Source organism: Ptychodera flava, chromosome 2, assembly GCF_041260155.1.
Source record: "Ptychodera flava strain L36383 chromosome 2, AS_Pfla_20210202, whole genome shotgun sequence".
NCBI lineage: Eukaryota > Metazoa > Hemichordata > Enteropneusta > Ptychoderidae > Ptychodera > Ptychodera flava.
Window position 1 is genome coordinate 5,796,666 of NC_091929.1, and position 26,421 is coordinate 5,823,086.

Consider the following 26,421-nt stretch of genomic DNA (forward strand, 5'->3'; position numbering starts at 1 on the left):
ATGCAACCTTTGCCTTACAGAGAAGCTATTCATAATCAATGCAGATAAATCTAGCCTTAAACAAGCGTTCCGAGTTGGTCTCAAAGTGCCGACACGAAAACAAATTTTACTTGTCAAATTTCAATCCAACCACAACACCAAATGGTTTGACCCAACTGACACTTATATGTAAGCACCTGAAGCAAATTTCACACAATAAAATCTACCTATCTGACGATCGCGTGTATGCGTGAAACTCGAGTAATAGGTACCAAACATACTTGATGTGATCTCATATTTATTGTGTATATATATATATATATATATATATATATATATATATATATATATATATATATATATATATATATATATATATATATATATATATTAACATTCATTAATTGCATACTTGACAATGTGAATACTTGTCATAATTACTCTAGCTGTGATGTAAATGACAAACTTGTTTTCAAATTTGGGTGGTTTTTTAATCACAGAGGGCAGCGTAGAGTTACTAACCAGTCAATACTGTCATTGTTAGTACAGATACAGTCACAAAAACTAAATTTTATGACAGTATAGACCATAATGTCAAATTTCAGGAACGAAGAGAAATTCAAATAAACTGTAATGATTTTGCATTGTTAGTTGTTTTACATTTTTTCTGACGATATACATTTTTACATTAAAGTCTGTGACTCATTTCGTGAAAAATGTAAATGATTGACACAACGCTTTATAAATATACACGAATTAAATCAAGGGATCACAAATAGTGGGCCGTGCAAAGCAATAGGCATGCTCTGCATTCGTTCTTGTTTTTGCATATCAATGAATTGAAAAAATACCAGCTTTATATATAGCAGAAAAACATTTGATAGAAAACACAGACCCCAGGTCTAGTGGCAAAGTCACCATACGCAGCAAAGTAAGTATTTGTTTGGCATGCATAGTTTGTCACTTAATTTATAGAAATTCATTTTGAAAAACAGCAGGATCAGCCGAAACATTTTTTCTCAAATTTACATTGGATACTTTAATGTCCAAAATATACAATCATGTTTTATGAAAAGCATTGCGTGCACTGGCTTCTTTGTGAATGATTAAATATTTAATGTGCCTTTCCTTTCTTGCAATGCACTGACACTTTGGAATCACCATTAGAACACAGTCTCACTAGAACAAGACGTCAGTATGCGATGGTTTATGTTTCTGGTCGTATCTGTTGTAATTCCGTTCACAGGTAGGTTTTCCAAATATCATTATATCACTTGGTTAATAGGCCCGCATGTTTTATTTTCTGCATCGTACTATTTTTAAAGACTTAGAGTATTCTGTCAATTTGTTTGAGAATACATCATGCTACAAGTATCTGTAGATCGATAAATTTTAAAAGGCTAGAATATTATGTAAATTTAAGAAGCTATCACTTTAAAGTACCCTCTGTTCAAAGGTCTACACCGTATGCATAGTGGATCTTCACAAAAGTATCCATTCCATTTGGGATACAGATTTAAGTTATAACTTGCAATAAATTCTTTTTTGACTTAAATGAGTGCACTCAGTATTGATAGACGCATTACGCTACTTTGAATAAGGTTGATTAAGGGAAAAGATAATGAAACGTTTCATTCATTAAAACTCGCAAATACCTGAATAAAAAATGATTGTTCAAACTTAGAATGAAGCCATTAATCAGTACGAAAGGAATAATCATAATAGAAATCATGGTTTCATTTCATCATTTCATTTTAGGCTCATTTATTTTTTAAATAGCACGTGAACTTTCAGCGCAAGTAAATTCTCCTAATAGGCATTGTCCAAAAGGATATAGACTAATGCTTAGACATGCTTACAGTATAGCTCTGTCCTTTTGCATGTCCGCTTGTCTCACTCACCCTCCATCTGAAGTGACACTTATACTCGCCTGGGCCATAATTAAACTGTTATGTGCACTGTAAAAATAAGAAAATAGCGACAATGGACACTTTCTCGCTTTGTCCGAGAATGCTACGATATTTCATTTTTTCGCACTCAAACAAAATTCTCGATATAAACCAGTAAGAGTTTGTTTTGCTTGAATTTTTATCCCGCAGATAGACAGCGAGAAAATCAAAGTCTCGCTGTTTGATTGCCAGAATTTTGCGAGAATTTTGTTCTCGCAGATTCGAGCCGAGGTTATAAATTCTCCTCATTGAGTGCGAAAAAATGAAATCTCACAGTATTCTCGCAAAAAAGCAAGAAAGTGTCAATATTTCGCTATTTTCTCGCAATATTTCCTAATAGTGATCTATCTATTTACCTATGTACTTATCTACCTATGCATCAATGTACCAATCTCTCCCCTCTGTCTGTCTAATTGCAATTTGACATACCATATTCTGTGCAGTCAATGACTCAAGCGTTGGTTCTCTAGTCATATATCTTGACCTACTACGTCGGTCAGGTAGCTTTCTTGACCAGTTCATCCTGTTGCGAATGTTTCATTTTGCTGGTGCGGTTGTTTTATACAAGTTAATGCCTCTATATTGTAACTGGGCTTCTTACTGCTGTCAACAAAATTGTCCAATTTAGGCTACGTTCAAAAATCGTTAGGGGGGCTGGAGGAATCGCGATTGAAATATTTTTTTCAGATCCCCCCTCAATACCCTCAAAACTTTTCAAGTCTCCCCTCAATACCCTCAAAAATATTCAAGTCCCCCCCCCCCACAATTACCATATAGCCGCATATTTATTAGGAATTTACGCAGAGTAAAAATAAACATGTAATGTGTTGTTCTGCATGCAGATGTTCAACACTACCTCTTATAAGCAGGTTGTAAAGCCATATACCTATGGAAAGTTTTTAAATTTGATTCATTTTTAAAAGCATCAGTGGACTTTTTGGATTTCTCAGTCTAAGCCGACTTGAGTTTATCCAACTCTGGCCAGGTCAATGGCATCAGCTGAAAAGCACACAAAATAACAATCATGAGAGAGTACGAAAATTGTGTATTCCTAGCTACATTTAACCAAATCGTGAAAACATGAGCACAGTGACCTAACGAATTTTTTTTTCAAAAGTACAAGACATATACAACTTAATGCCACTTATAAATGTTTTACAAAATTGACAATACTGGATGGTTAAAATATTCCATGAAATTAATGTTTTAATCTCAGAAATTTTTGGTGTAATAATGGCAAATGTGATAAAAAATAAATGATTTCCATCAGTCACACATTTTTCCATTTAAATTAGAGTCTTTACTGTTCAAAGTTTTACTTTTGTGTTATTGGACAATGAGATGTAAAAACTTCATTCACTGCATGAACTTGAAATGAATGGTTTTCTATATTGGTTTTAAGTGATTTTAGAAAAACTGACTTTTCATCGTACATTTGTATAAGATCAAGTATATGGTGACCCCATCTTTTTTCTCTATTATTTGATTGTTCTCATATGCCAGAATTCAAAAATCCATGGTAACTGTTAGTCCCCTAGTCTTCTATGTGTTGCTCTCTGGCTGGATCTTGTGTACAAGTAGATGTATGTTTCACTGTCAATTGAGTGTCCTATGACATAAATTCTTCTAAAACTACATCAGAGTCAGAGCTACATGTATCACTGTCACTGCCAGTATGTAGTAACAGGGCAGTAGTTGTATTAACTTTTTATTTTGACAATAGTTTTGTTCAGTTTATATAATTGCGTTCTTGTTCTACTCCCTACAGCATGTTGAGCTGTCAAGTATTCAGCTTGCCAACACACCCTACGTGTACCGTGCATTTGTATCAGTCAATTATCACCAATGTTTAGACAAATGGGCTTTGTTGACAAATTGAATATTGAGTTTTTCATCATGCTGTAGAGAGACACCAAGAAACTGTGTTTGATACATTGCATAGAAATATTGAAAAATTATCAACAGTTGCAGCTCCTGCCCATACAAGGCCAACTTGTTTAACAAAAATTTAATGGCATTCATATGTTTTTAGATTTTTGGAGATTAAAGACATAAAATGGGACAAAACAGTTCTAGATTTTGTTAAATTATTACTAACATTAGAACCACTGGACGACATCAAAATGTTGGGAATCAATAAATTTTCAGGTCCCCCTATAGGCAGAGCAAAACTTTCAAGTCCCCCGTCGACTACCCAAAAAATTTTCGAATCCCCCCTGAATTCCTCCAGCCCCCCCCCCCACCATTTTTTTGAACGCAGCCTTAGGATAAAAATACTAAGGTAACATCTTTGTATTACAAGTTACAACTGAAAGCCCCCTTATCCTCTACCCTTGTCCACGGTCCCTCGACATTTGTGGAGTTACTGAGCCTTGTTATTGGCGTCATTAGGCAGATTTCCCAAGAATCAAATAAATAACGGATGATATTATCCATGCGCTCCATGTATGGACATCAACTGATCCTTCATTTTGGGAGCTTATAATAGCGATGACTTCACTTCATTACAGCTGGAACAACACTTGAGTTGACAAGTTCGGATACATATGTGGGCGTGTTAGGACAAATACCACAACTATCAGCTTTGACGTCATGTATCTGGGTGAAAACCAGTGAACCTGGAACAAAAGCTTCTCTTGTCTCCTACGCTGCTTCAACCCATGATAATGAATTCCTCATGTATCCTGCTGCCAGTCTCATGATCTTCGTCAAAGGAACCAAAGTGGCTGCTGGCTTGAAGGTTGACGATGATCAATGGCATCACGTGTGTGTCACATGGTCTTCTGACGGTGGTAACTGGATATATTATGATAACGGTGACCAAATCACATCGGGTTCAGGATTGCAGAGCGGTAAAGCCATTACTGGGGGAGGAAAGATTATACTGGGACAGGACCAGGACAACGTTGGAGGAGGATTCGACGCATCGCAAGCTTTCATTGGCAGTATAACAGGTTTCAATTTTTGGTCTAAAGCCCTTAGTGGTGATGAGGTTGCAGCGGTCTTCAGTGACTGTTCTATCAGGGGTGATATATTTGCATGGAACGTTGCAGATCTCGAAATAACAGGCGATGTAACAGAAACCAGTGGAGACTTTTGTGGTAAGCTTATTAATCACTTTTACGATAATCTATATGCAGAAATAACAATGAATCTCAGGTAACGATGAAAGACATCACCATTGAAAGTTGTAATTACCAAGTTTTTCAAATACGACATCAAGGCTCCTCCTTTGATAACGATGTCATTTCAAAGGAAATTTTTACCTGGCCCGTTTGTACATTTTCTTTCTACTCTTTGTACTTCTTTCCATTCTTGAGAGTCATCCGGAAAAAAACTCATGGAAAATTATAGTATTTGGTGCATGTGATAAGTTAATGTAAAATAGTAGCAATCCCCATTGGTCGGATATGTAAATAATCAAAAGTAGTACTAATCATTTACTTATCAAGTAAAAATGAATGCAGTCATTCATTATTTTGGTTCAATGTATGTTGTTTCCAGAAACAGTATCGTCGTACCTACCATACAAAGGTGTTTGAACGCCCTATCAGTCGATTATCAAGTAAATCGCCTCTCAAGTTAGCTTGATTTTTTACATTGCAAGAATAAAGTAAATCACTTGAATTTTTATATTTTCCCTTACACATCTATCTTTATATACCTTAATTTACCGGTTATTAATTGATAATGCTCAAGTTTTTCAGTATATATTGCAATTGCCTGTAACTTTAAACTTTTGCCAAATAATTGCCACGTGAAAGTGTTATGATCAACATCATGAACAATATTCACCACAAATTAATTCCAAGGTCAATTAGTATACAAATATGTAATTAGCTGAAATAAAGTTGCTTCATTTCATTGACTGCTGTCATTTTGATTTTGAACAGGAAGGAAACATGAAGGATATTTTAAATCGGGTGAAAACACGTTCAGCAACTTTCAATAAAATCACCGTAGTTTAGCAATTCATTTACATTACACTTGTTAATATTTCTCAGTATAGGCCCGATATCTGTCACCTTTATAAATGTAGTAAGTGTATACAGATCTGGTACAGTTACTAATTACAAAAGGTCAATAAAATTTGCAAATAAGCTCTTAATTGACACAGCTAAAAGCGGCACAGAAGAGTAAGATATAAGTCAGATTAATTTCTGTAGCAGCTTCCTTGTAGTTTGGTAAAATAGTGTCACGTAGCGTGGTTGTGATATAGCTATTGTCGGGGAACGTGCACTCTGTGGCGTAGAGGCGTCAGGGCAGTAGACGTATAAGAGACGGCAACGATACACCGAAATACACTCTAAGTCGTAGCACTTTATTCAGCTGAGTAACATAAAGTTACACGATAAAACCTTTATGTCTCACACTAGTCTAATAATAGGCATCAGTCACAGTCAGTGTCGTCTCGAGCGTCGCAACAGGTTCTCTACAGGTTCTACAGGTTCTACAGGTTCTACCTTAAAACACTAAAATGCAGAGTTTATATTTGGTGAATATCTTGCTTTGTCATGACTTTGGTATGCGTCTATCATTATCTAAAGAATTAACTAAAGACAGTCGGCATACGTGCAAAGGACAGGAAGGTCGCTGTCATCAGTACATCTGTCAACATAACGCAGGAGGTCCAGCTCTAAAGTGTCCGGTCGCTGTTAATGACTTAAGCTGTTGTTAAAACAATACGTTCACTAAAGACGGATGAACGGTTACATCAAAGGTCACGAAAATAAACAAGGGAGTCGTTCTCACGATGCACCACGTGCAGAAGGGGTTACTATAGGTCACTGTCGGTCATTCATTGTCAGTCATACAAACTAAATTCAAGTCATAAAATATCATATAATATTAATTATCGAGTGGCTACATCACAATAGTTTCGGAGTCAAATACTAATTGCAAAAATTCATGACATATGCAAATGAGACATTTCTTAATGTGACACAGCTACATGCCTCACAGCACAATCAGACATTTACCATATTAATATATGAAGCAATTTTCATCAAATTTTGTGTTGTAATTTCGTAGGTATATTATCATTATTATTATTATCATTATACATATATATATATATATATATATGCAAAAGAACCATGAATTAAGTTTACACTGCTAAATGCTTCACAGAAGAGTCAATATCTGCAGCAGGTTTTATCCAATTTGGTGCTGTAATTTCGGAGGTGTGTTAGTAATTACAAAGTTTATAATATATGCAAAGATACATTAATGAACTTGATACTGCTAAGTGATTCACAGAAAAATCAGATATCTATCAGTTCATTATCTGTAGAAGATTCTATCAACTTTAATGCTTTAATTTCGGAGTTATATCACTAATTACAAAATTCATTAAATATGCAAATGACCCTTCATTAATTTGACAATGCTCAGTGCTTCACACAGCAGAGCGTCGCGTCTATTTGCGAATTCTACATTTTCCTATCGTGAAAAAAACAGAACATTTAATAGTCATTTAATTCTATTAATCATTTCGAAATTGTGATTTCAGCCTAAACTTTGTACTACAACATTTGTTTCATTCGGTTTTGGAAAATTAAAGGTAATCTCTATTACAAGCACCCTGCAACGTTTCTTAACTAGTAATGTATAATTTCAATGATGGAAAATCTATTTTGTTACAAAAATATATCTCTCTGCATTTCCGTTTAATAATTCAACGATTATTGTTAAAATGAAAAGGGAAGTTAAGTAGGAGAGCAAATTTTGGTCAAAATAGTTATCATTTTGTACTATGTTCAATATATATGTTCACGTAAAATATCTCATGGTTCCCAAGAGTGTATTTGAAATAATGAATTACACAATGTGCAATGGTACTTTGATAAATTGATCCTTGACATAGATGGAAATGACAAGTCAAGGATAACATAGCTCGTGGCATACATACCGGCTGCATTTACCAGAAACACGATTGGAACTAATTTGGGATGATTGGATGGTGAAGTAATATCTTTAAAATCTGTAAATGTAAGCTAACCTGCTTTTCTTTTTACGTTACACACTTGTTTTGTGAGAAATTTGTAATATTGAGACATTCAGCTATAGGGCACCTAAGATTTGTGAGAAATTTGAAAAATATGAAGATCCAATTACCCCAAAATAGTTCCAATCGTGTTCAGACAAAACAAACGCATATGTTCAAAATTTTGAACTATGACAAGAAAAACTTATCTGCAGGAAGAAAGTATTGAAGGTAAAAGAAAAGTATTAAAAATACATAAAATTAACACAGAATAGACTATTGACCAACGAAAGGTAATATTTAGGCGATTGTCTTCAATCATTTATATTATACGCCCCTCGATTACCTGTGTGAACAAACAGGAGTATCGTTTGATGACTTTGTGCTATGAAAATATCCCGACTCTTCGGTCCAAATAAAATCAGAACCAAGAGTGCGGTGCATTAGCCAACGAGGATTCGTTAACCTCATCCTACATCAAATCCGATTACGAAAATCGGAACTCGATACGTAATTTTCCATCAAACTTTGTACAGTGAAACGAGGCATTGCAGGGATCGTTTTTGCAGTGTTCGTTCAGTAATAACGTGCGAAGTAATACCGAAAGTACATGGCAAAATTTCAAGTATTCCGTAATCAGAGTATTCTGTCATCATAGCGCAAGCTAGCGCTCGTGCGGGGACGACCACCAAATACATCGCAAGCATTCGTCTCAATACCCAGAATAAGGTGTGCTTGTACAGTCTTGCAGCGGGGTCCTCTAATATTATCTACATATCAATCGAATGACAGCAAATTTGAATAACCTCTCACACATCAGCTTTTTTCTTTCCCTACTCAAGCTGCGTTGCTCCGATTTAAATTTGATCGATTAAAAACTGTTTTATACATCTCGCAAAGTGTGTCTGCATCGTCCATCACGGTTTGAGGCTTTTCGTTTCTTTTCTATGATGCCACACTTTATCTGGCTGGAGATTGATCCTCGGAGTAACACCATTCAGAGTCTGTGACAAAAAGCAAGGGTGGGTAAAATATTCTGAAACACACTTTCCCAGATCATTATGTTGTCAATCGTTGGTGCTAATTTCGAGAGAAATCACCACATCATTTGTACGTGGAAAGGGTTTTGACCAATTTCATATAGCTTATTAAAATTGACTGTCACATGATCTTTTTATTAATAATGATTACGAAGTATATATTTAATTTGTGTTACGACCTCAGCATTTTGCACAGAAGTAATTGTTCTGAATGGTCAAATATTTGTCCTGCTCTCTTCAAGACTGTTGACTTTTGTTTCCTGGATCAAAAATAAGCTGATACAATTGAAAGATTGGCTCTTCATTTACCACGATTTTACCAGAGTCATAAATATCGACTTTTCTTGTACTTCTATTCAACGTCACTGCATCATCGCTTGCTATCCAGATGGGCCAGGCACACAGGAGGAATCCGAGGAAGGTATGTAGTAACTGTTTAAACGATGAATCAAAATACAAATACTAATCTTCTTTTTGTATTCCCCAAAACCATGAAAAAGTATTTTTTTTGCAGGATGTCTTCCATACTAAAACTCTTGGAATACTAGACACAAATCGCCCAAACGTCTCTATCGTTGAAAAGTATTCATTATTGAGCAAGATTGCGTTTACAATTTGGGAAATGTGTGCCATAAATGTATAAAAAATTGCGTCTCATAATAGATTTAAAATATCACACGTCTTAAATCAATGCTCACGTCATAATTGTAGCTGGCTAAACACTTCAGTATAGTACTCATAAATATGTCAGTGCCGAGATATTTACTTAGCATCGTCCGGAAGGACATAGACTTACACTTATACATGCTTATGTAATATCCTTTCAAATATCCGTCCGTCCCACTCAACTTCCATCTTGAGTGATCAAGTCTTTTCTTTTGAAAGCAACGGCGAATAGAGGATTCGCTGTGTGACAACACCATGTGACAACACCACATGCTATCGCCACAAAGACTCAGGATATTTTATCATCGCCTAGGCCCACAATTTAGACTTATTATCTGTGTATGCATAAATGTATCTATCTATGTATCTGTCTGTCTGTCTGTCTCTGTCTGTCTGTTTCTCTCTAAAAATATGAAGAGACGCGGAGGTCAATTGATCAACAACCATTTGACCTTGCTGTTGGCAACGTATCTTGTCATCGTATATAGTGCACGATCAGTGAAGTATTTATTTACATGAAATTACATAACATGTTTTTACTTATTGCTTTGCACATTGCTGAATCCTACAATATTCACTTTCAATCAATACCTTGGCTTCAGAAGAGAGAGCGATTAATTTAGATAAAACGCTGCTTTCAATTGCAATCTGACATACCATATTCTGTGCAGTCAATGACTCAAATGTTGGCACTTCTGGTTACTTATCTTGACCTTCTCCGTCGATCAGGTAGCTTCCTTGGCCAGTTCATCCTCTGTCGAATGTTCCGGTGTGGCTCTATGCATGTGTGGTTGTATAATACAGGTTAATGCCTCAGTATTGTAACCGCATTTCTTACTGCTCTGAACAAACTATCCAATTTAGGATAAAGAATGCTAAGGTAACATTATCGTATATGTATTGTACACAAGTTACAACTGAAATCTGCCTTCTCCTCTACCCTTGTCCACGTTCACTCGACATTTGTGGAGTAACTGTGCCTTGTTATTGGTGTCATCAGGCAGATTTCCCAAGAATCTAATGGACTACGGATGATACTATCCATGCGTTTCATATATGGGCATCACCTGATCCTTCCTTGGCAAAATGGAGCTAATAATGGCATTGAATTTATTTCATTACAGCCGGACAAACTCTTGAGTTGACAAGTTCGGATACATATGTGGGCGTGTTAGGACAAATACCACAACTATCAGCTTTGACGTCATGTATCTGGGTGAAAACCAGTGAACCTGGAACAAAAGCTTCTCTTGTCTCCTACGCTGCTTCAACCCATGATAATGAATTCCTCATGTATCCTGCTGCTGAACTCAAGATATTCATCAAAGGAAGCAAAGTGACCGCTGGCTTGAAGGTTGACGATGACCAATGGCATCACGTGTGTGTCACATGGTCCTCAAATGGCGGCAACTGGGTATATTATGATAATGGTGCCGAATACACATCTGGTTCAGGATTGCAGAGCGGTAAATCCATAACTGGGGGAGGAAAGATCATACTGGGACAGGACCAGGACAACGTTGGAGGAGGATTCGACGCATCGCAAGCTCTCATTGGCAGTATAACAGGTTTCAATTTTTGGTCTAAAGCCCTTAGTGGTGATGAGGTTGCAGCGGTCTTCAGTGACTGTTCCATCGGGGGTGATATCTTTGCATGGAATGTTGCAGATCTCGAAATAACAGGCGATGTAACAGAAACCAGTGGGGACTTTTGTGGTAAGCTTATACTAATCACTTGTACAATAATCTATATGCAGCAATAATAATGAATCTCGGTTTACAATGAAAAACATCACCATTATAAGTTGCCATTACTGAGTCGTGAAAGTTTGACATCAAGTCTTCATCAATACCAATTTCATTTCAAAGAAAATATATTATCTGGAGCGTCCGAATATTTTCCTTTTAGAGTGCTCACGAGCATCATCCTGAACAACTTATGGAAAATTATAGTAATTGCTGCCTGTGATGAGAAAGTAAAATAATAGCATGCTATGTCACTTTCGCTTGGTTAGATGTATATCCATTAATGTTGCGCTGATCATTTGCTTTATCAAGTAAAAAGAAATACAGTCATTCATATTTCGGGTTGAAAGTGTGTTGTTTTCAGAAACAATATCGTCTTATCTACCATACAAAGGTTTTTGAACGCCCTATCAGTCGATTTTCTAAGTACGTCATCGCATCTATAGTTTGCAGAATATTTTGATTCCAAGAGTAAACCACATGTACTGTCACATTTTCCTTTCACATTCAATGTTGTTTAGCAGGTTAAATATGCTGAAAAGAAGCACTCTGATAATATGGTTATTTCATCGATGCTTGTTAATGGCACGATTAAAGTGCTATTCGCTCAATTAAGAGTACAGAGAAGTTACATAGATGTATTTAAAACTTTCAAAACGTATGTTGTTCGTGTAGAAAACTTTAAGAAATGAAACGTGCTATGGAATGATATAGATGGATTTGACAAAATAAACATTGCTTGCAACCTAGATTGGAAAGAAAGAAATTAGAATGGACAGTTATTTCAGCATCATTTTATGATGTCACTATGCATGACGCAGAATTTGTTTTGTGACAATGTTAGACAATATTAGCTGCTACCATACCCGTGATTTTGACTATCTAAAACATTGTGAGTCAATAGAACGGACGACGGAGCAAATGAGTGCAGGGTCTGAGACAAATTTAGTTCTTGAGTCGATAGGAGTTAGGATAATCATCGGCGACAATCTACAAAATGTGTCATGTTACAATGCAAAACTCGTAATTATGACATTCTGTTAATATGACTAATGAAAAGTGGTACTGACACTGGTGTTGTTACTTTCCTTTCCTTTGAATCGGTGATATATCCTAGGGTATCGTTTTCATATGTTTAAAAGTTCATATGTTGGTTCGAGATGTATATTTACATTAAATTATGCAGGTACAGGCCCTAAATTGTCAACAAGTGTCAACTACAGTTACACGGTCACTTACTGTAGCCTTGTTAGCATAAACACTACAACTTTTCATGTTAAAATGCTCTCCTCTAAGTTTAAAAAATGGTGCTTGTTAATGCCTAAATAAAAAATATCCAGCTCGCGTGTTGTCATTTACTAGTCTTGTTATAGTTTAGGACTGCCGTTGTGCATCTCTTTACACCCATTCGGCATTTTTCCTGTGCACAATGCCTCGCTCGACAGTCAGTGTGTCCTCCATTGGCGAATTCTACAATTTCCTAACGATAAAACATTGGACAACTAACGGGTCCCCTAATTTCTCCCACTTTATTGGGCATTTCGAAAAAGCGATTTGAGCCTAAATTTAGCCTCGCAACATTATAGGCAAATTCTATTACAGGAACCCTGAAATGTTACTGAACTAGTAATGAATAATTGCAAGGATGGAAAATCTGTTTTGTTACAAAACTATGTAGGCCTAACAAGTACCTCCGTTTAATAACTCAACGATTATTGTTAAAAATAAAATTGAAAGATCAGCGAGGGGACGGCCGCAGAATACACTGCACGCCCTCGTCCCAATTCTTGCCATGGGGTCCTTTAATATAATTTACTCATGAAAGATTGATTTTGGTCAAAATGGATGCCATTTTAATAATATTTACATTTCATGTGTTCAAGCACAGCATCTCATGGTTCACCGAAGTGTATTTGAAACAAAATATTCACCCTGCCAAAATAATGTACTATACAATATATAATGGTATTTGACAGATTAATCCTTGTAATTGATGGAAGGGCAAGTCAAGGACAACATTGCTCGTGGCACACATATACCGGCTGCTTTACAGTCAAAACATACGCAGATAATCATAATTTTGAACCATGACGAAAAAGAAAGTGTTCGAAGGCAAAAGAAAATTATTGAAAAATACATAAAATTTACACAGAATGGACTATTGGTCTAAAAGCCCCACGAAAGGTAACATTTAGGTGATTGTCGACATTCATTTATCTTACATGCCCCTCGATTACCTGTGTGAACAAACGGGTGAACCATATCGTTTGATGGCTTTGAGCTATAAAAGTATTCTGACTATTAGGTCTAAACAGAACCAGAACAGACAATGTGGCGCATTAGCAATTAGATTTCGATTACATCATGGTACATTAATCTGATTACGAGAATCAGAACTTGATACATATTATTGCACCAAACTTCATACAACGAAGCGCGGTATTCCAGGCATCGTATTTTAGTTGTTTTTATTCAGTAGTAACGCACGTAGTAATACCAGAACCCCATTAAGAGACTGCAAGCATGGCATAATCAGAGTATTACGTTGTCTTAGACGCTCGTGCGGGGACGGCCGCAGAATACACTGCAAGCCCTTGTCCCAATTTTTGCCATTGGGTCCACTGATATTATTTACATGTGAATCGAATGACAACAAATTTGAATAACCTCTCACACATCGGCTTTTTTCCTTCCCTGCACAAGCCTTGTTGTTTCTGATTTGAATTTGTATGATTAAAAACTGTTTTATATATCTCGCAATGTGTGTCTGCAATTTTCGTCACGGTTTGAAGCTTTTGACTCTTTTCTATGACGCCACAATTTATCTGGCTGGAGATTGATCCTCGGTGTAACACCATTCGGAGTCTGTAACAAAAAGCAAGGGTGGGTAAAATATTCAGAGTCCAACTTTCCCAGATCATTATGTTGTCAATCGTTGGCTCTAATTTCAAAAGAAAACACCGCAGCATTTGTACGTGGAAAGGGTTTTGACCAATTTCTGAGAGATAATTAAAATTGACAGTCACATAGTCCTTATACGAAAAATGATTACAAAATATGTACTTAATTGATGTTACGAGCTCAGCACTTTTTATATAATCCATTGTTTATAATGATCAAATATTTGTCCTCCTCCCTTCAAGACTGTTGACTGTTGTGGCCTGGGTCAAAGATAAGCTAATGCAGTTGAAAGATTGGATCTTCATTTACCACGGTTTTCCTGGAGTCATAAATATCATACTTTTTGCGACTTCTCTTGTACTTCTTTTTTAACGTCACTGCATCATTACTTGCTTTGCAGATGAGCCAGCCACAGACAAGGAATCTGAGGAAGGTATGTAATGTCGTCAACTTTAGCGATGAATCAAAATACAAATACTTATCGTCTGTTAATATTCCAAGCACCAGTACTAGTTAGTTCCGCAAGATAAGTCTTCCTTATTCAAACTCTTTGGAAACTAAAACCTCTCAACCGTCTCTATCGTTGGAAAATATTCACCATTGAGCAAGATTGCAATTATAATTGGGAAGAATATGTTAAAAATGTATCAGAAACAGCGTCTTCTAATATATTTAAATATTCGTACGTCTTCTATCAATGCTTCTATAATTGCAGCTGGCCAAACACTTGAGTTAATTAGCACTGATACATATGTGAGTGTGCTGAAAACAATACCAGCCCTTTCAGCTTTGACGTCTTGTATCTGGGTGAAAACCATTGCTGATGGGGCAAAAGCTACTCTGGTATCTTATGCTGCTTCAACCCACGATAACGAATTCCTCATGTACACAACCTCTGGGCTCAAGATCTTCGTCAAAGGAACCAAAAAGACCACTGACTTGAAGGTTAACGATGGCCAATGGCATCACGTGTGTGTCACATGGTCCTCCAATGGCGGCAACTGGATATACTATGATAATGGTGCCCAATACACATCGGGTTCAGGATTGCAGAGTGGTAAAACCATAACCGGAGAAGGAAGTATTCTGCTGGGGCAAGAGCAGGACAGCGTTGGAGGGGATTTAGACGCAAGTCAAGCTCTGCTTGGTAGTATAACAGGGTTCAACTTATGGTCTAGAGCTCTCAGCGGTGATGAAGTGGCAGAAGTCTTTAATGACTGTTCCATTGGTGGCGATGTCTTTGCTTGGGGTGTTTCAGATCTTTATACCGGTGGTGATGTAGTTCGTAGATGCGATGGTGTTTGCGGTGAGTTTATTACATACTTTCTTAGTACTTCAACCAGAATCTGACGCCCATGTCTTACAAAATGACAGCTTACAATAAAGGTTTTCAAACCTGTTTAAGTGGTATTTTATCGGTTTTATGTGTTTGTTTGTTTTTAGAAGGGTCAACAGTAGGATGTCGATTGATTCGTTAGTGCTCTAACGTTGCCCCAAATCTTAGTAAATCATGACAAATTAGATAAGATAATGCTTTCGATAACGGAGCAACGTTAGCCAGGAGTTCTTGCAAAGTGATTGATGTCTACGCTCTCTTTACTTACAATGCATATTAAAACATCGAAATTTATATAAGCAATTAAATCAGAAGTAATAATTGCCGACATATTCATTTTAGCATTGCAATTGGAGAGGCTAAAATAGTTAACAAGATACAAACGCACTCATTCTTCTAAGTATGTGCTAAGGGACTGGACAGAAAATAAAGGGGGAGGGCGGAGTTTTTGGGTGGTCGCAATTTTTCGCCCACGCATTTTTAAAGGGTCATGAAATGACCGCTTTGATGATTCGTCCAGAAACATCAAATCATAACACATGGAAGTCTATTGGCAAATTATTAACAATTTCCCCCTACAAAATAAGTGATATCTTTACTTTTATGTGTTTGATAAGAGGGAGGTAAACGTGCATGTGTGTACGAGAAATTTGATTTTGTAGATTTCATAACAAATGGTGATTCACTACACTTAGGAATCTATGAGAAAACTACGAACAATGTTTTCCAATGTAAAACTAGCAATATCTGGACATTTGTAGACATTGGATAATCGATAAAAATGTACTACTAGAATAGAGTTATTGCAAGTGCATATGTGTACAAGAAATTTGAGTGTGGAATTTCACCGTAAATGTGGATCCACTCTACCTGGGAGTCTATGACAAAACTATCAATATTTTTAAAGCACTAAATTAACGAAGTCTGGTCTTTTGTAAGTGTTTGGCAACTGATTAATGTTCTCAGTGAGGATAGTGTTTTTGCAAGTGCAGATGTGAACAAAAATATGATATTAAATTCCACCCAAAAATATCAATGCACCTCTCATGGTAGTCTGAGTTAAATTATTAAACAAACCTTGGTATATTTCTGCATGTATATGTCTGTGCTGTTCAATAGTGACTTAAAGGCTGCAATAAGTTAATTTACAAACAATCATAGTGATCTTTGTATAAGCCAAACTATAAATGAAGGTAAACATTACAGCTTTTGCCCCAATTGATTTTGAATAGCCAGTGGTACTGCAAGTAGTCGATAGAATTATTTATTATGAAATGTGATAATTTTTTATTGAATTACTTGAAAAAAAGTTTCAAATGGGATTATCTGTAAGAAAGTTCAATGTCAAATGAGAAATTATATTTTCATTAAGACATTATTGATATAGAATGTGACACACAAAAGGGAGGGTCACTGTGCTTTGCGCATAACAATTTAGGATGGAAACTTTTTTGAGCAAATGCACATGCTTTGGAATGGTCACTATTTTTCATGGAGCATTATTTCAAAAACATAGGCCATCCTCCTGTGATTTCCGTCAAGTTCCTTAAACAAATCGAAAATTTAGCTTCAGATCAATATTTAGACACGACAAGTAACGTAAGCCCGATTTGCAATTCCCCCAACAGCATATTCCACTTAGGTTTTTGTACATGAGGGGTCGCTTTTCTTTTTAGAGAATGCCTAAAATGCATACTGTCTGTATTTAACGAAAAAAGACGTGATGTCTGCAGCAATACTATGAAAAAATTAAATAAAAATATGTATATATGACTACGTATGTATGTACGTATGTGTTTTTATGTCTGTCTGTCTGTCTGTCTGTCTGTCTGTACGTGTATGTATGTATGTATGTATGTATGTATGTATGTATGTATGTATGTATGTATGTATGTATGTATGTATGTATGTATGTATGTATGTATGTATGTATGTATGTATGTATGTATGTATGGTTGAGTTTTTATCTAATGCATGCCTTAATCATGATTTCACAAAGTATCAAGGTGGTTGAACATTTAACATTTTATAATATTTCCAATATTACCCATAATTGACAAAAATATTACATATAGCTGGCAGTGCATTGCATTAGTCGAAAACTTGGTGCTACAAATTAATGAATACTCATTCTTTGTTCTTTACAAAGTAACTGCTAAGTTCGAAAAATATAAAATCTCAGATGATTGGTCAAGTATGTTTCATTTGTTGTTAATAATAATTATAATAATCATTTGTTGTTAATCTTTCCTTTTAGATAACCCAGAGATAGAATGTCCTCAGGGTAAGTAAAAAGTCGACATTTTGAGCAAACAAATATGGAAACTGTTTGTGACTCATTTACATGAAACGGCATAACATCACTTATTAGGTGTGTCAGTGAGGGATTTATATCACTGAGACTTACTTTTAAGGTTTGATTTCAACGTAAGTAAACTAAAGCAAAGTCACACACGTATCCTTATCTTCTAAATATGTTTAATAGTATTGAAAAGGGGATAGGTCTTGATGATATGAATCATATATATGTCGTTGTAGCATCACATCATTCTTAACAAATATCAAACTTACATGTCTTACTTCTCACATGTCATCAAATTGATTTCTGTGGAAATGTTATCCTTACAGTTGGCCAAACACTTGAGTTGACAAGTTCGGATACATCTGTTGGCGTCTTAAGACAAATACCCGCCCTTTCAGCTTTGACGTCATGTATCTGGGTGAAAACCAGTGAACCTGGTACGAAAGCTACTCTAGTTTCCTACGCTGCTTCAACCCATGATAATGAATTCCTCATGTATCCTGCTGCTGAACTCAAGATATTCATCAAAGGAAGCAAAGTGACCGCTGGCTTGAAGGTTGACGATGACCAATGGCATCACGTGTGTGTCACATGGTCCTCTGACGGCGGTAACTGGATATATTATGATAATGGTGCCCAATACACATCTGGTTCAGGATTGCAGAGCGGTAAATCAATAACCGGGGGAGGAAAGATTATATTGGGACAGGACCAGGACAACGTTGGAGGAGGATTCGACGCATCGCAAGCTCTCATCGGTAGTATAACAGGTTTCAATTTTTGGTCTAAAGCCCTAAGTGGTGATGAGGTTGCAGTTGTTTTCAATGACTGTTCCATTGGCGGTGATATCTTTGCATGGAATGTTGCAGATCTCAAGATAACAGGCGATGTGGCGAAAATTCACGGAGATTTTTGTGGTAAGAGCATATTTATCGCTAGTTTAAAAATATCAGGCCCAAGCGAGTGACTGTGTGCCCGAGGGAGAGTGACCATTTACTTTTATAATATTTTCGGGTATAGACAGTTATTGAATATATCTGAAACCTGTGTCGCTTATTGTATCATGACATTTCAATGTAAACAACAGATGACCCATTCTAGTTTTACCTTCATTTGATGGAAAGTAAAATTAACCTGATCCGAGAAACTTTATCCAAAGATGTAAACTAGCACAGCAAGATTTTGCTCAAGGCTTTTTCAGACTCTTTTCAAACTTCTTTGTTACTTTGGTCAATGTGTAAATTATATCCACAGGGGAATATGTTTTGTATATTTTTGTTTTTCTAAGTTACTGAGCACGAATATATTAAACAATAAATTAACCACTTGCATTAATGAGCTAGCACTGAACTGTTCGGAGTGTTTCAGCTAATTCAAACCTATAGCCTAATTGCAAAATGGACCAGATATGAACTGTAAATGCTCACGTGTTTCATTATATATTGCAGTTATGTGTAAATTTGAACCTTTGCCACATGTTTGCAACTTCATTGAAAGTATTATGATCAACATAATGAACATAATTCACCACAGATTAACTCTATAGGTCATTAAGTATTGAAATATGTAATTAGCTGAAAAAAATATAAATTTCTTTGACTGCTGTCATTGTATCACCACTTTATATAGCAAGTGTAATTGCCTTTGGTCAAGTCCTTCAAACTATATATTCCAAACTTTGAAAGCTCATTAGATATTCAAACTATAAATTAGCTGACATGAAAACTTAAATGCGAAATGACTTCCAATATTGATATAACCTGGTATGATCATCAATGTACATAGCATGTTACGCCAATTTTGATCAAATAAATCCAAGTATATATCCCTAATTAGGAAAGTTCATTAAATACACAAATTAGGAATTGGCTGAAGCAAAAATGCTTAATGCCTTTCAATAAAGTTAGCCTACATAATAGTATCTTTAATGTACATAGCAAGTTTCATCAATTTTGGTCATGTAAATTCAAATATATCCCTAATTTCAAAAATTCATTAAATATGCAAATTAGGAGCTGGATGAAGTAAAAATGCTTAATGACTTTCAATAATGTCGTATCATAGTATCTTTAATGTACATAGCAAGTTTCGTCAACTTTGGTCTTGTCAATACAGAAAAATATCCCTGATTATGAAAGTTCATTAAATATGCAAATAAGGAATTTGCTAAACTTCAAATGCTTAATGACTGTCAATAATGTTCTATTATAGTATCTTTAATGTACATAGCCAGTTTCATCAACTTTGGTCTCGTCAATTCAGATAAATATCCCTAATTAGGAAAGTTCATAAAATATGCAAATTAGGAATTGGCTGATGTAAAAATGCTTAATGACATTTAATCATATTCTATCATAGTATCTTTAATGTACAAAGCAAGTTTCATCAATTTTGGTCATGTAACTTCAAATATATAGCCTTAATTTCAAAAGGTCATTAAATATGCAAATTAGGATTTGGATGAAGTAAAAATGCTTAATGACTTTCAATAACGTTAAATCATAGTATCTTCAATATGCATACCAAGTTTTGTCAATTTTGATCGAGTAAATCCAGATATATACTCCTAATTACGAAATTTCATTAAACATGCAAATTAGTAATTATCTTTCAGGTCACCCCTTAATATCTTTCAAAGCTGATATATCTTGGTGTGATCAACATTTGTAGCGAATCTCATCAAATTGTGTGCAGTCGTTGTCAATATATATCAGTTTTTCTAAAATCATTAATTATGCAAATGAGCAAAAAGTAAGCAAGCCATACCCACCAAAAACTAATCAGTTCTTGCCATTTGCAAACTGAATCTATGTACCAGATTTGATTCTGATCTGATGAGCCGTTTTTGAGATATTGAGTACACAGACAGACAGACACACAGACAGACAGACAGACAGACATCGCTGCGACATATGCCCACGTGTGTCAACACGTGAGCAAAAAACCTTCATATACAGGCGAATGTTGAATTATTGGAATTTCGACAGAGAAAAGTATACCAAAATATACATCACACTTATATCTGATGGACCTTTAACGGCTGAGGTAAAAAATTGAGCACCATCATCTAAATACTTCACCCAAAATGTATTTTACAATTGACGGACAAATAAACCCTAGTGCCTTGTTGCTTTTGTATTTTTGAAGTAAAAGAACCACACATTAACTTCGTCACAGATGGGTGTTTGAGAATTTCTTGTTGTGACTTCCTGCAAGAGGTGAATGTCAGTTGCCAGCTTCAACTTTCGGAAAATTATTTTTACAGGATTATGATCCAGTTATGTCAACTGTAGGATAATTATCTAGGTTTATTATGCCGTTTATATTTATGGTGTTAACATAGATATGACTACACAATTACTGACGTTGTGTTTGTTTACATTCAAAACATAACAAAAACACTTCAATACAGCAGATTTAGGAGCAAAATGCAAAATGGTGCTAAACAAGCCCTATGTTTGGTTAAATAACTAACCAACCGTAATTCGCTTTTAGTCTCGAGCGTCCCGGTTTTCGTTTCTTTAAAAACTGTTTACATTTTCGTCTACCTGATCCTGTTTTAGCATTACGGATCAAAGCATAGTATGTGGGACAATGAAAAAAAAAATTAGGAGCATTGATCTCAACATAATCATGAACCCTATAGTTAGGGTCACCAATCAGAAAATAACATTATTTTGCTCTTCAATGACAGCGTCATATCTCAGCTTCTCAGATACGAGTCTCTCGTTGACTTCTTTTTCATGATTAATTGTATGATTATACCATAGCAGTGTTTTCATTCTCTCTATTTAGATGAACCTGCGACATATGCAGATTCTTCAGATGGTACGTATCAATGGTGCATTTCTGGATCAATCACCTATTCCAACAAATTTGTTCTTTTAATTGATGACGTATGTGATAATATCGCGTCACACTCGGAACTTTTTTCTGATGACATAAGAGGTATCGTATTATTGATACTGATAATGACTCTTTAATGCTGCCGTCTGATATCGTCAGCCGGTCGGACACTTGGTTATCCTACCAAATGCAAGGTCCTTACTGTTTCATTGAAAAGGAATGTTCTTACTTCCCTTACAAGCTCGATACCAATGCATTGAATACAGTCAATAGCATGAGAAATATCGGTGTTATTACTGACCAAAGATAAAATTTTGCGACCATGTAAATTTTCTTTGTTTTCTCAGTATTTCTGAAAGTTTGGTTGTCAGGTCTCTTTGTTTTAAACTCTGTATCTGTGTTTTTCTGACGGTTTTTCATAAATGCCTCGGCTGTGGAAGTCATCATCAATAAAATTATAAAAATAATAGTAACGTATCGCCTTCTGAAATCTCAAAATACGATAGAGTACATTTGCATGGTAAGTCTTTTATACTCAAATTCTGAGGAAACTAGGAGGCGAACCATTGTTATTATGTTGAAAATTGTCAACATTGAGAGAAGAGTGCAATTTTCACCCTGGAAAAAACCGTTCCGTAGATTCATCGCCAAAATCTCAAGGTAGCTTTAGTTTAATTTCCGATTACCATTTTATCGTGCATTACAGCTGGCCAAACACTTGAGTTGACGAGCACAGATACATATGTGAATGTGTTGAGACCAATACCAGCCCTTGCAGCTCTGACTTCATGTATCTGGGTAAAAACTAGTGCTGATGGGGCAAAAGCAACTCTGGTATCTTATGCTGCTTCAACCCACGATAACGAATTCCTCATGTACAGAACCTCTGGGCTCTACATCTTCGTCAAAGGAACCAGTAAGACCACAGACTTGAAGGTTGACGATGGCCAATGGCATCACGTGTGTGTCTCATGGTCCTCAAATGGTGGCAACTGGATATATTATGATAATGGTGCCCAATACACATCTGGTTCAGGATTGCAGAGTGGTAAATCCATAACCGGAGGAGGAAGTATTATGCTGGGACAGGAGCAGGACAAAGTTGGAGGGGGTTTAGACGCAAGTCAAGCTCTGATTGGCCGTATAACAGGGTTCAACTTATGGTCTAGAGCTCTCAGTGGTGATGAAGTAGCAGAAGTCTTTAATGACTGTTCTATTGGAGGCGATATCTTTGCTTGGGATCTTTCAGATCTGTATATGGGTGGCGATGTAGTTCGTACAAGCGATGGTGCTTGCGGTGAGATTATGATATAAATACTTTCTTTGTACTTCAGAGGGAAGTGCAAAAAGATGCTCCTGGATTTAATGGGGTTTTTATTTACTTGTTTTACTTCGATCACTACATTCAACCGTACTGTGTCGGTTGATTAGTTCATGCTTTCAAGTTGCCCCAAAGCTCCGTTCATCATAACAATGGTATAGTTCAAAAATTATTGGGTATCGATGCTTTCAATGACGATTGAAGTCAACCAGTAATTTTCCCCAATGAAATTAAGTGATGTCTATTATTTAATGTATGTATGTATGTATGTATGTATGTATGTATGTATGTATGTATGTATGTATGTATGTATGTATGTATGTGTGTGTGTGTGTATGTATGTATGTGTGTATGTGTGTATTCATATGATGATGATTGATGTCGTGTACATTGATTGTGTCAATTACAAACACTTGTGTTAAATTTCTCATGCAGAAACTCCTACACCACCAACAGAGCCTCCAACAGAGGCACCGACAGAGGCACCGACAGAGGCACCAACAAGTAAGTTCATAGGAACTTGCAATGGTATATTATACTAGTAAATACAGCGTATTATGTCTTGACGAGATATATGCTTAATGCCCAGCAATTACTTACAGATATTATTCTTACATTTGAACTGAAAAAACCAAGAACAATTGCCTTTGTCTATGACGTACCCAAGGGCATTCATGTAGGTTCTATTCAATTGCCGTTATTGATATACACATCATAATTATTATGTCCGCCCGGCTGACGCATTCCAAATCCTGTCCTTCATTTATATTTGCTCTTTCTCCCATGTACAGCTCTAAAATTAGTTACTTCGGGAATACAAAGTAAGTACGAAACTACTTTGTTTTTCAATTTACTTAAGATGATGAAAAAGCATCTATTTTTCTGGAGCTTGTATTCTACAGATTCTTGGATGATTGTGTTCAATCAAAGACAAACATTCTACCTGTAATAAAATTCTTAGACTATATAAAACAACATTACATTGGGAAGATAAAGTTGTTTGACCATGTAAAATAGTTTACACATACACACATACATACATACATACATACATACATACATACATACATACATACATACATACATACATACATACATACATACATACATACATACACACACACACACACACATACATACATACATACATACATACATACATACATACATACATACATACATACATACATACATACATACATACATACATCTTTGTTTATTGTAAACAGATTATGCAGGACAAAATTCAGTGATACTTTATCAATATTGTGTCCTTTCCTTATAGCCACAAACATTCCCACGCAACCACGTAAGTATTTTTAGAATATTATCTATGATATCGACAACAGTTATGATAGTGATACTGATGATTGTTTGTGTAGAAGTAGTAGTAGTAGTAGTAGTAGTAGTAGTAGTAGTAGTAGTAGTAGTAGTAGTAGTAGTAGTAGTAGTAGTAGTAGTAGTAGTAGTAGTAGTAGTTTTAGAACGTTTTCGAACACATTTTTAATTTGCCGGAAGTGAGTGAATTAACTATTAAGAACCAAAGAAAAAGTATGATGCGAAGTGGAGAAAATACGCATTAAAAATGTCAACATACCAAGCAAGGAAATAACAATGTATTATGTTATAATACATATTTGGAAATGCGCTTTACAAACTGGTATAGAACGTTTGCCAGATGGTCGGTAACGTAGTCTACTGACGCAGTTTGTATCGTTGTGTTTTGTGTTGGCACGTTCTTCCGCTAAATTTAAGCTTATCCAATATAAATTTTTACTATAACCCAAACGGGATTCGAACCCCCACACACTCACGGCAACATCGCCTAGCTGATAGGCCTCACACAAAACCAGTCGGCCACTGCTTCGAACCCAAAGAGTTGGTCACAAAACTAGAACTTATGTACTATAACTATATATTTGAAGAACTTAAGGCATTCAAGATATAACCTTAAGAAGGGAAGGCTGCGTCATCGTGATGGCAGTGGCGAAAATTCAAACACACGATTTGCTTACGAGTTTTCCAGCCTAGCTTGCTATATACAAAATTGCACAATGGGTATGCATTTCAAGACAAAATAATATTAAATATAATTTCAGTTGTTCACATAGCTGTTGCCATGTTGTGCTTTTTCTCACAGTAAGAATTTTATATGTGAGTGTTCGAAGGTTAAAGATACATCCTAAGAAATTAAAAATGGACATAAAAAGCAAGTGGGTACACTAGTCACTGATCTAAGACACTTTTAGTGTATTTGGATGTCCCGTCTACCTTTGAATTTGAAGTTTTAATATATCTTCATTAAATAATTATTTTTAGCGTGTGAGTATCCCGTGCCAATATCGAATGTTGCCCAGGGAAAACCTGCCACCCAGAGCTCAGACAAGCCAAAGAAAGATGGTGGAGCTGAAAAAGCAGTGGATGGAAACACAGACGGCGACTTGAAGGCTGGTCAATCTTGTTCATGGACTAACAAAGAACATGAACCTTGGTGGAAAGTAGATTTGGGATCGTCGTTTGATGTTTATGAGGTCAGAATCTTCAATCGACAAGACTGCTGTAGTAAGTATTCATATGGACTGCATTTGAGCAGTATTAAATTTGGTCTGAATTGATCGTTGTTGAACATTAATAAATGCACGCATACATACATATATGTATGTATGTATGTATGTATGTATGTATGTATGTATGTATGTATGTATGTATGTAGAGATATGTAAATTGAAGGCGTGTAAATATGTGACTTAAATATGCAATTTACCCTGGCATTGATTATTTACAACGATTCAATTATGGAAATTCCCCTGTTCTGTTGTGTTCATGTAGCACACCGCATCAAGAACGCTCAGATCCGTGTTGGTGACAGCGAAAATTTCGAAGACAACCCTGTATGTGGTATAATGGTTCTTGGGAAAATGTCCAAAGAACAGCCCATTGTTATCAGATGTGGATGTGAGACCCCAATGACAGGAAGATACGTCAGTGTTCAGCTGATTGATAAGGATCAGATGCTGACTATTTGTGAATTTGAGGTCATGGCCGGTTAGAGCAAAGCTATAATTATAGTATCGACGTCACATGATGATGATGATGATGATGATGATGATGATGATTGTGGTGGTGGTGGTGGTGATAATGATTTTGGTGGCGGTTTTATTGAGATTGATATTGTATTATCTGTAGTGATTAGTCTCATCAGTATAAAATCTCTCTTCCGTTTTCTCTACTACGACGAATCTACGTACCTTGTACGAAATTTTATGTCATCGTTTGACTTTTGGGATAAGGCCACTATTTCACATTTTATGTTATCGAGGACGGTAAATAAATTGCATAAATGAGCAAAA

The 26,421-nt window shown here is 35.9% G+C and overlaps 1 protein-coding gene across 1 annotated transcript; it reads left to right on the plus strand.

The window, feature by feature from the left end:
- The first annotated feature begins 845 nt into the window (after positions 1–845).
- On the plus strand, positions 846–26,421 carry LOC139152064 (uncharacterized). Its single transcript, XM_070725158.1, has 16 exons — positions 846–910; positions 1,147–1,225; positions 4,439–5,029; positions 9,343–9,375; positions 10,745–11,335; positions 14,667–14,699; positions 14,982–15,572; positions 17,860–17,886; positions 18,231–18,821; positions 21,700–21,732; positions 22,457–23,047; positions 23,507–23,575; positions 23,863–23,892; positions 24,357–24,380; positions 25,391–25,633; positions 25,901–26,421. Exons 2-16 carry the CDS (start codon positions 1,177–1,179, stop codon positions 26,119–26,121), a joined length of 3,717 nt encoding a protein of 1,238 aa, XP_070581259.1. The 5' UTR covers positions 846–910; positions 1,147–1,176; the 3' UTR covers positions 26,122–26,421.

Coding starts and splice junctions, on each gene's coding strand:
- LOC139152064 (XM_070725158.1), top strand. CDS start 1,177: ATGCGATGGTTTATGTTTCTGGTCGTATCTGTTGTAATTCCGTTCACA. Junction 9,376..10,744: donor ACAGGAGGAATCCGAGGAAG/GTATGTAGTAAC, acceptor ATTTCATTACAG/CCGGACAAACTCTTGAGTTG. Junction 23,893..24,356: donor AGTTACTTCGGGAATACAAA/GTAAGTACGAAA, acceptor CTTTCCTTATAG/CCACAAACATTCCCACGCAA.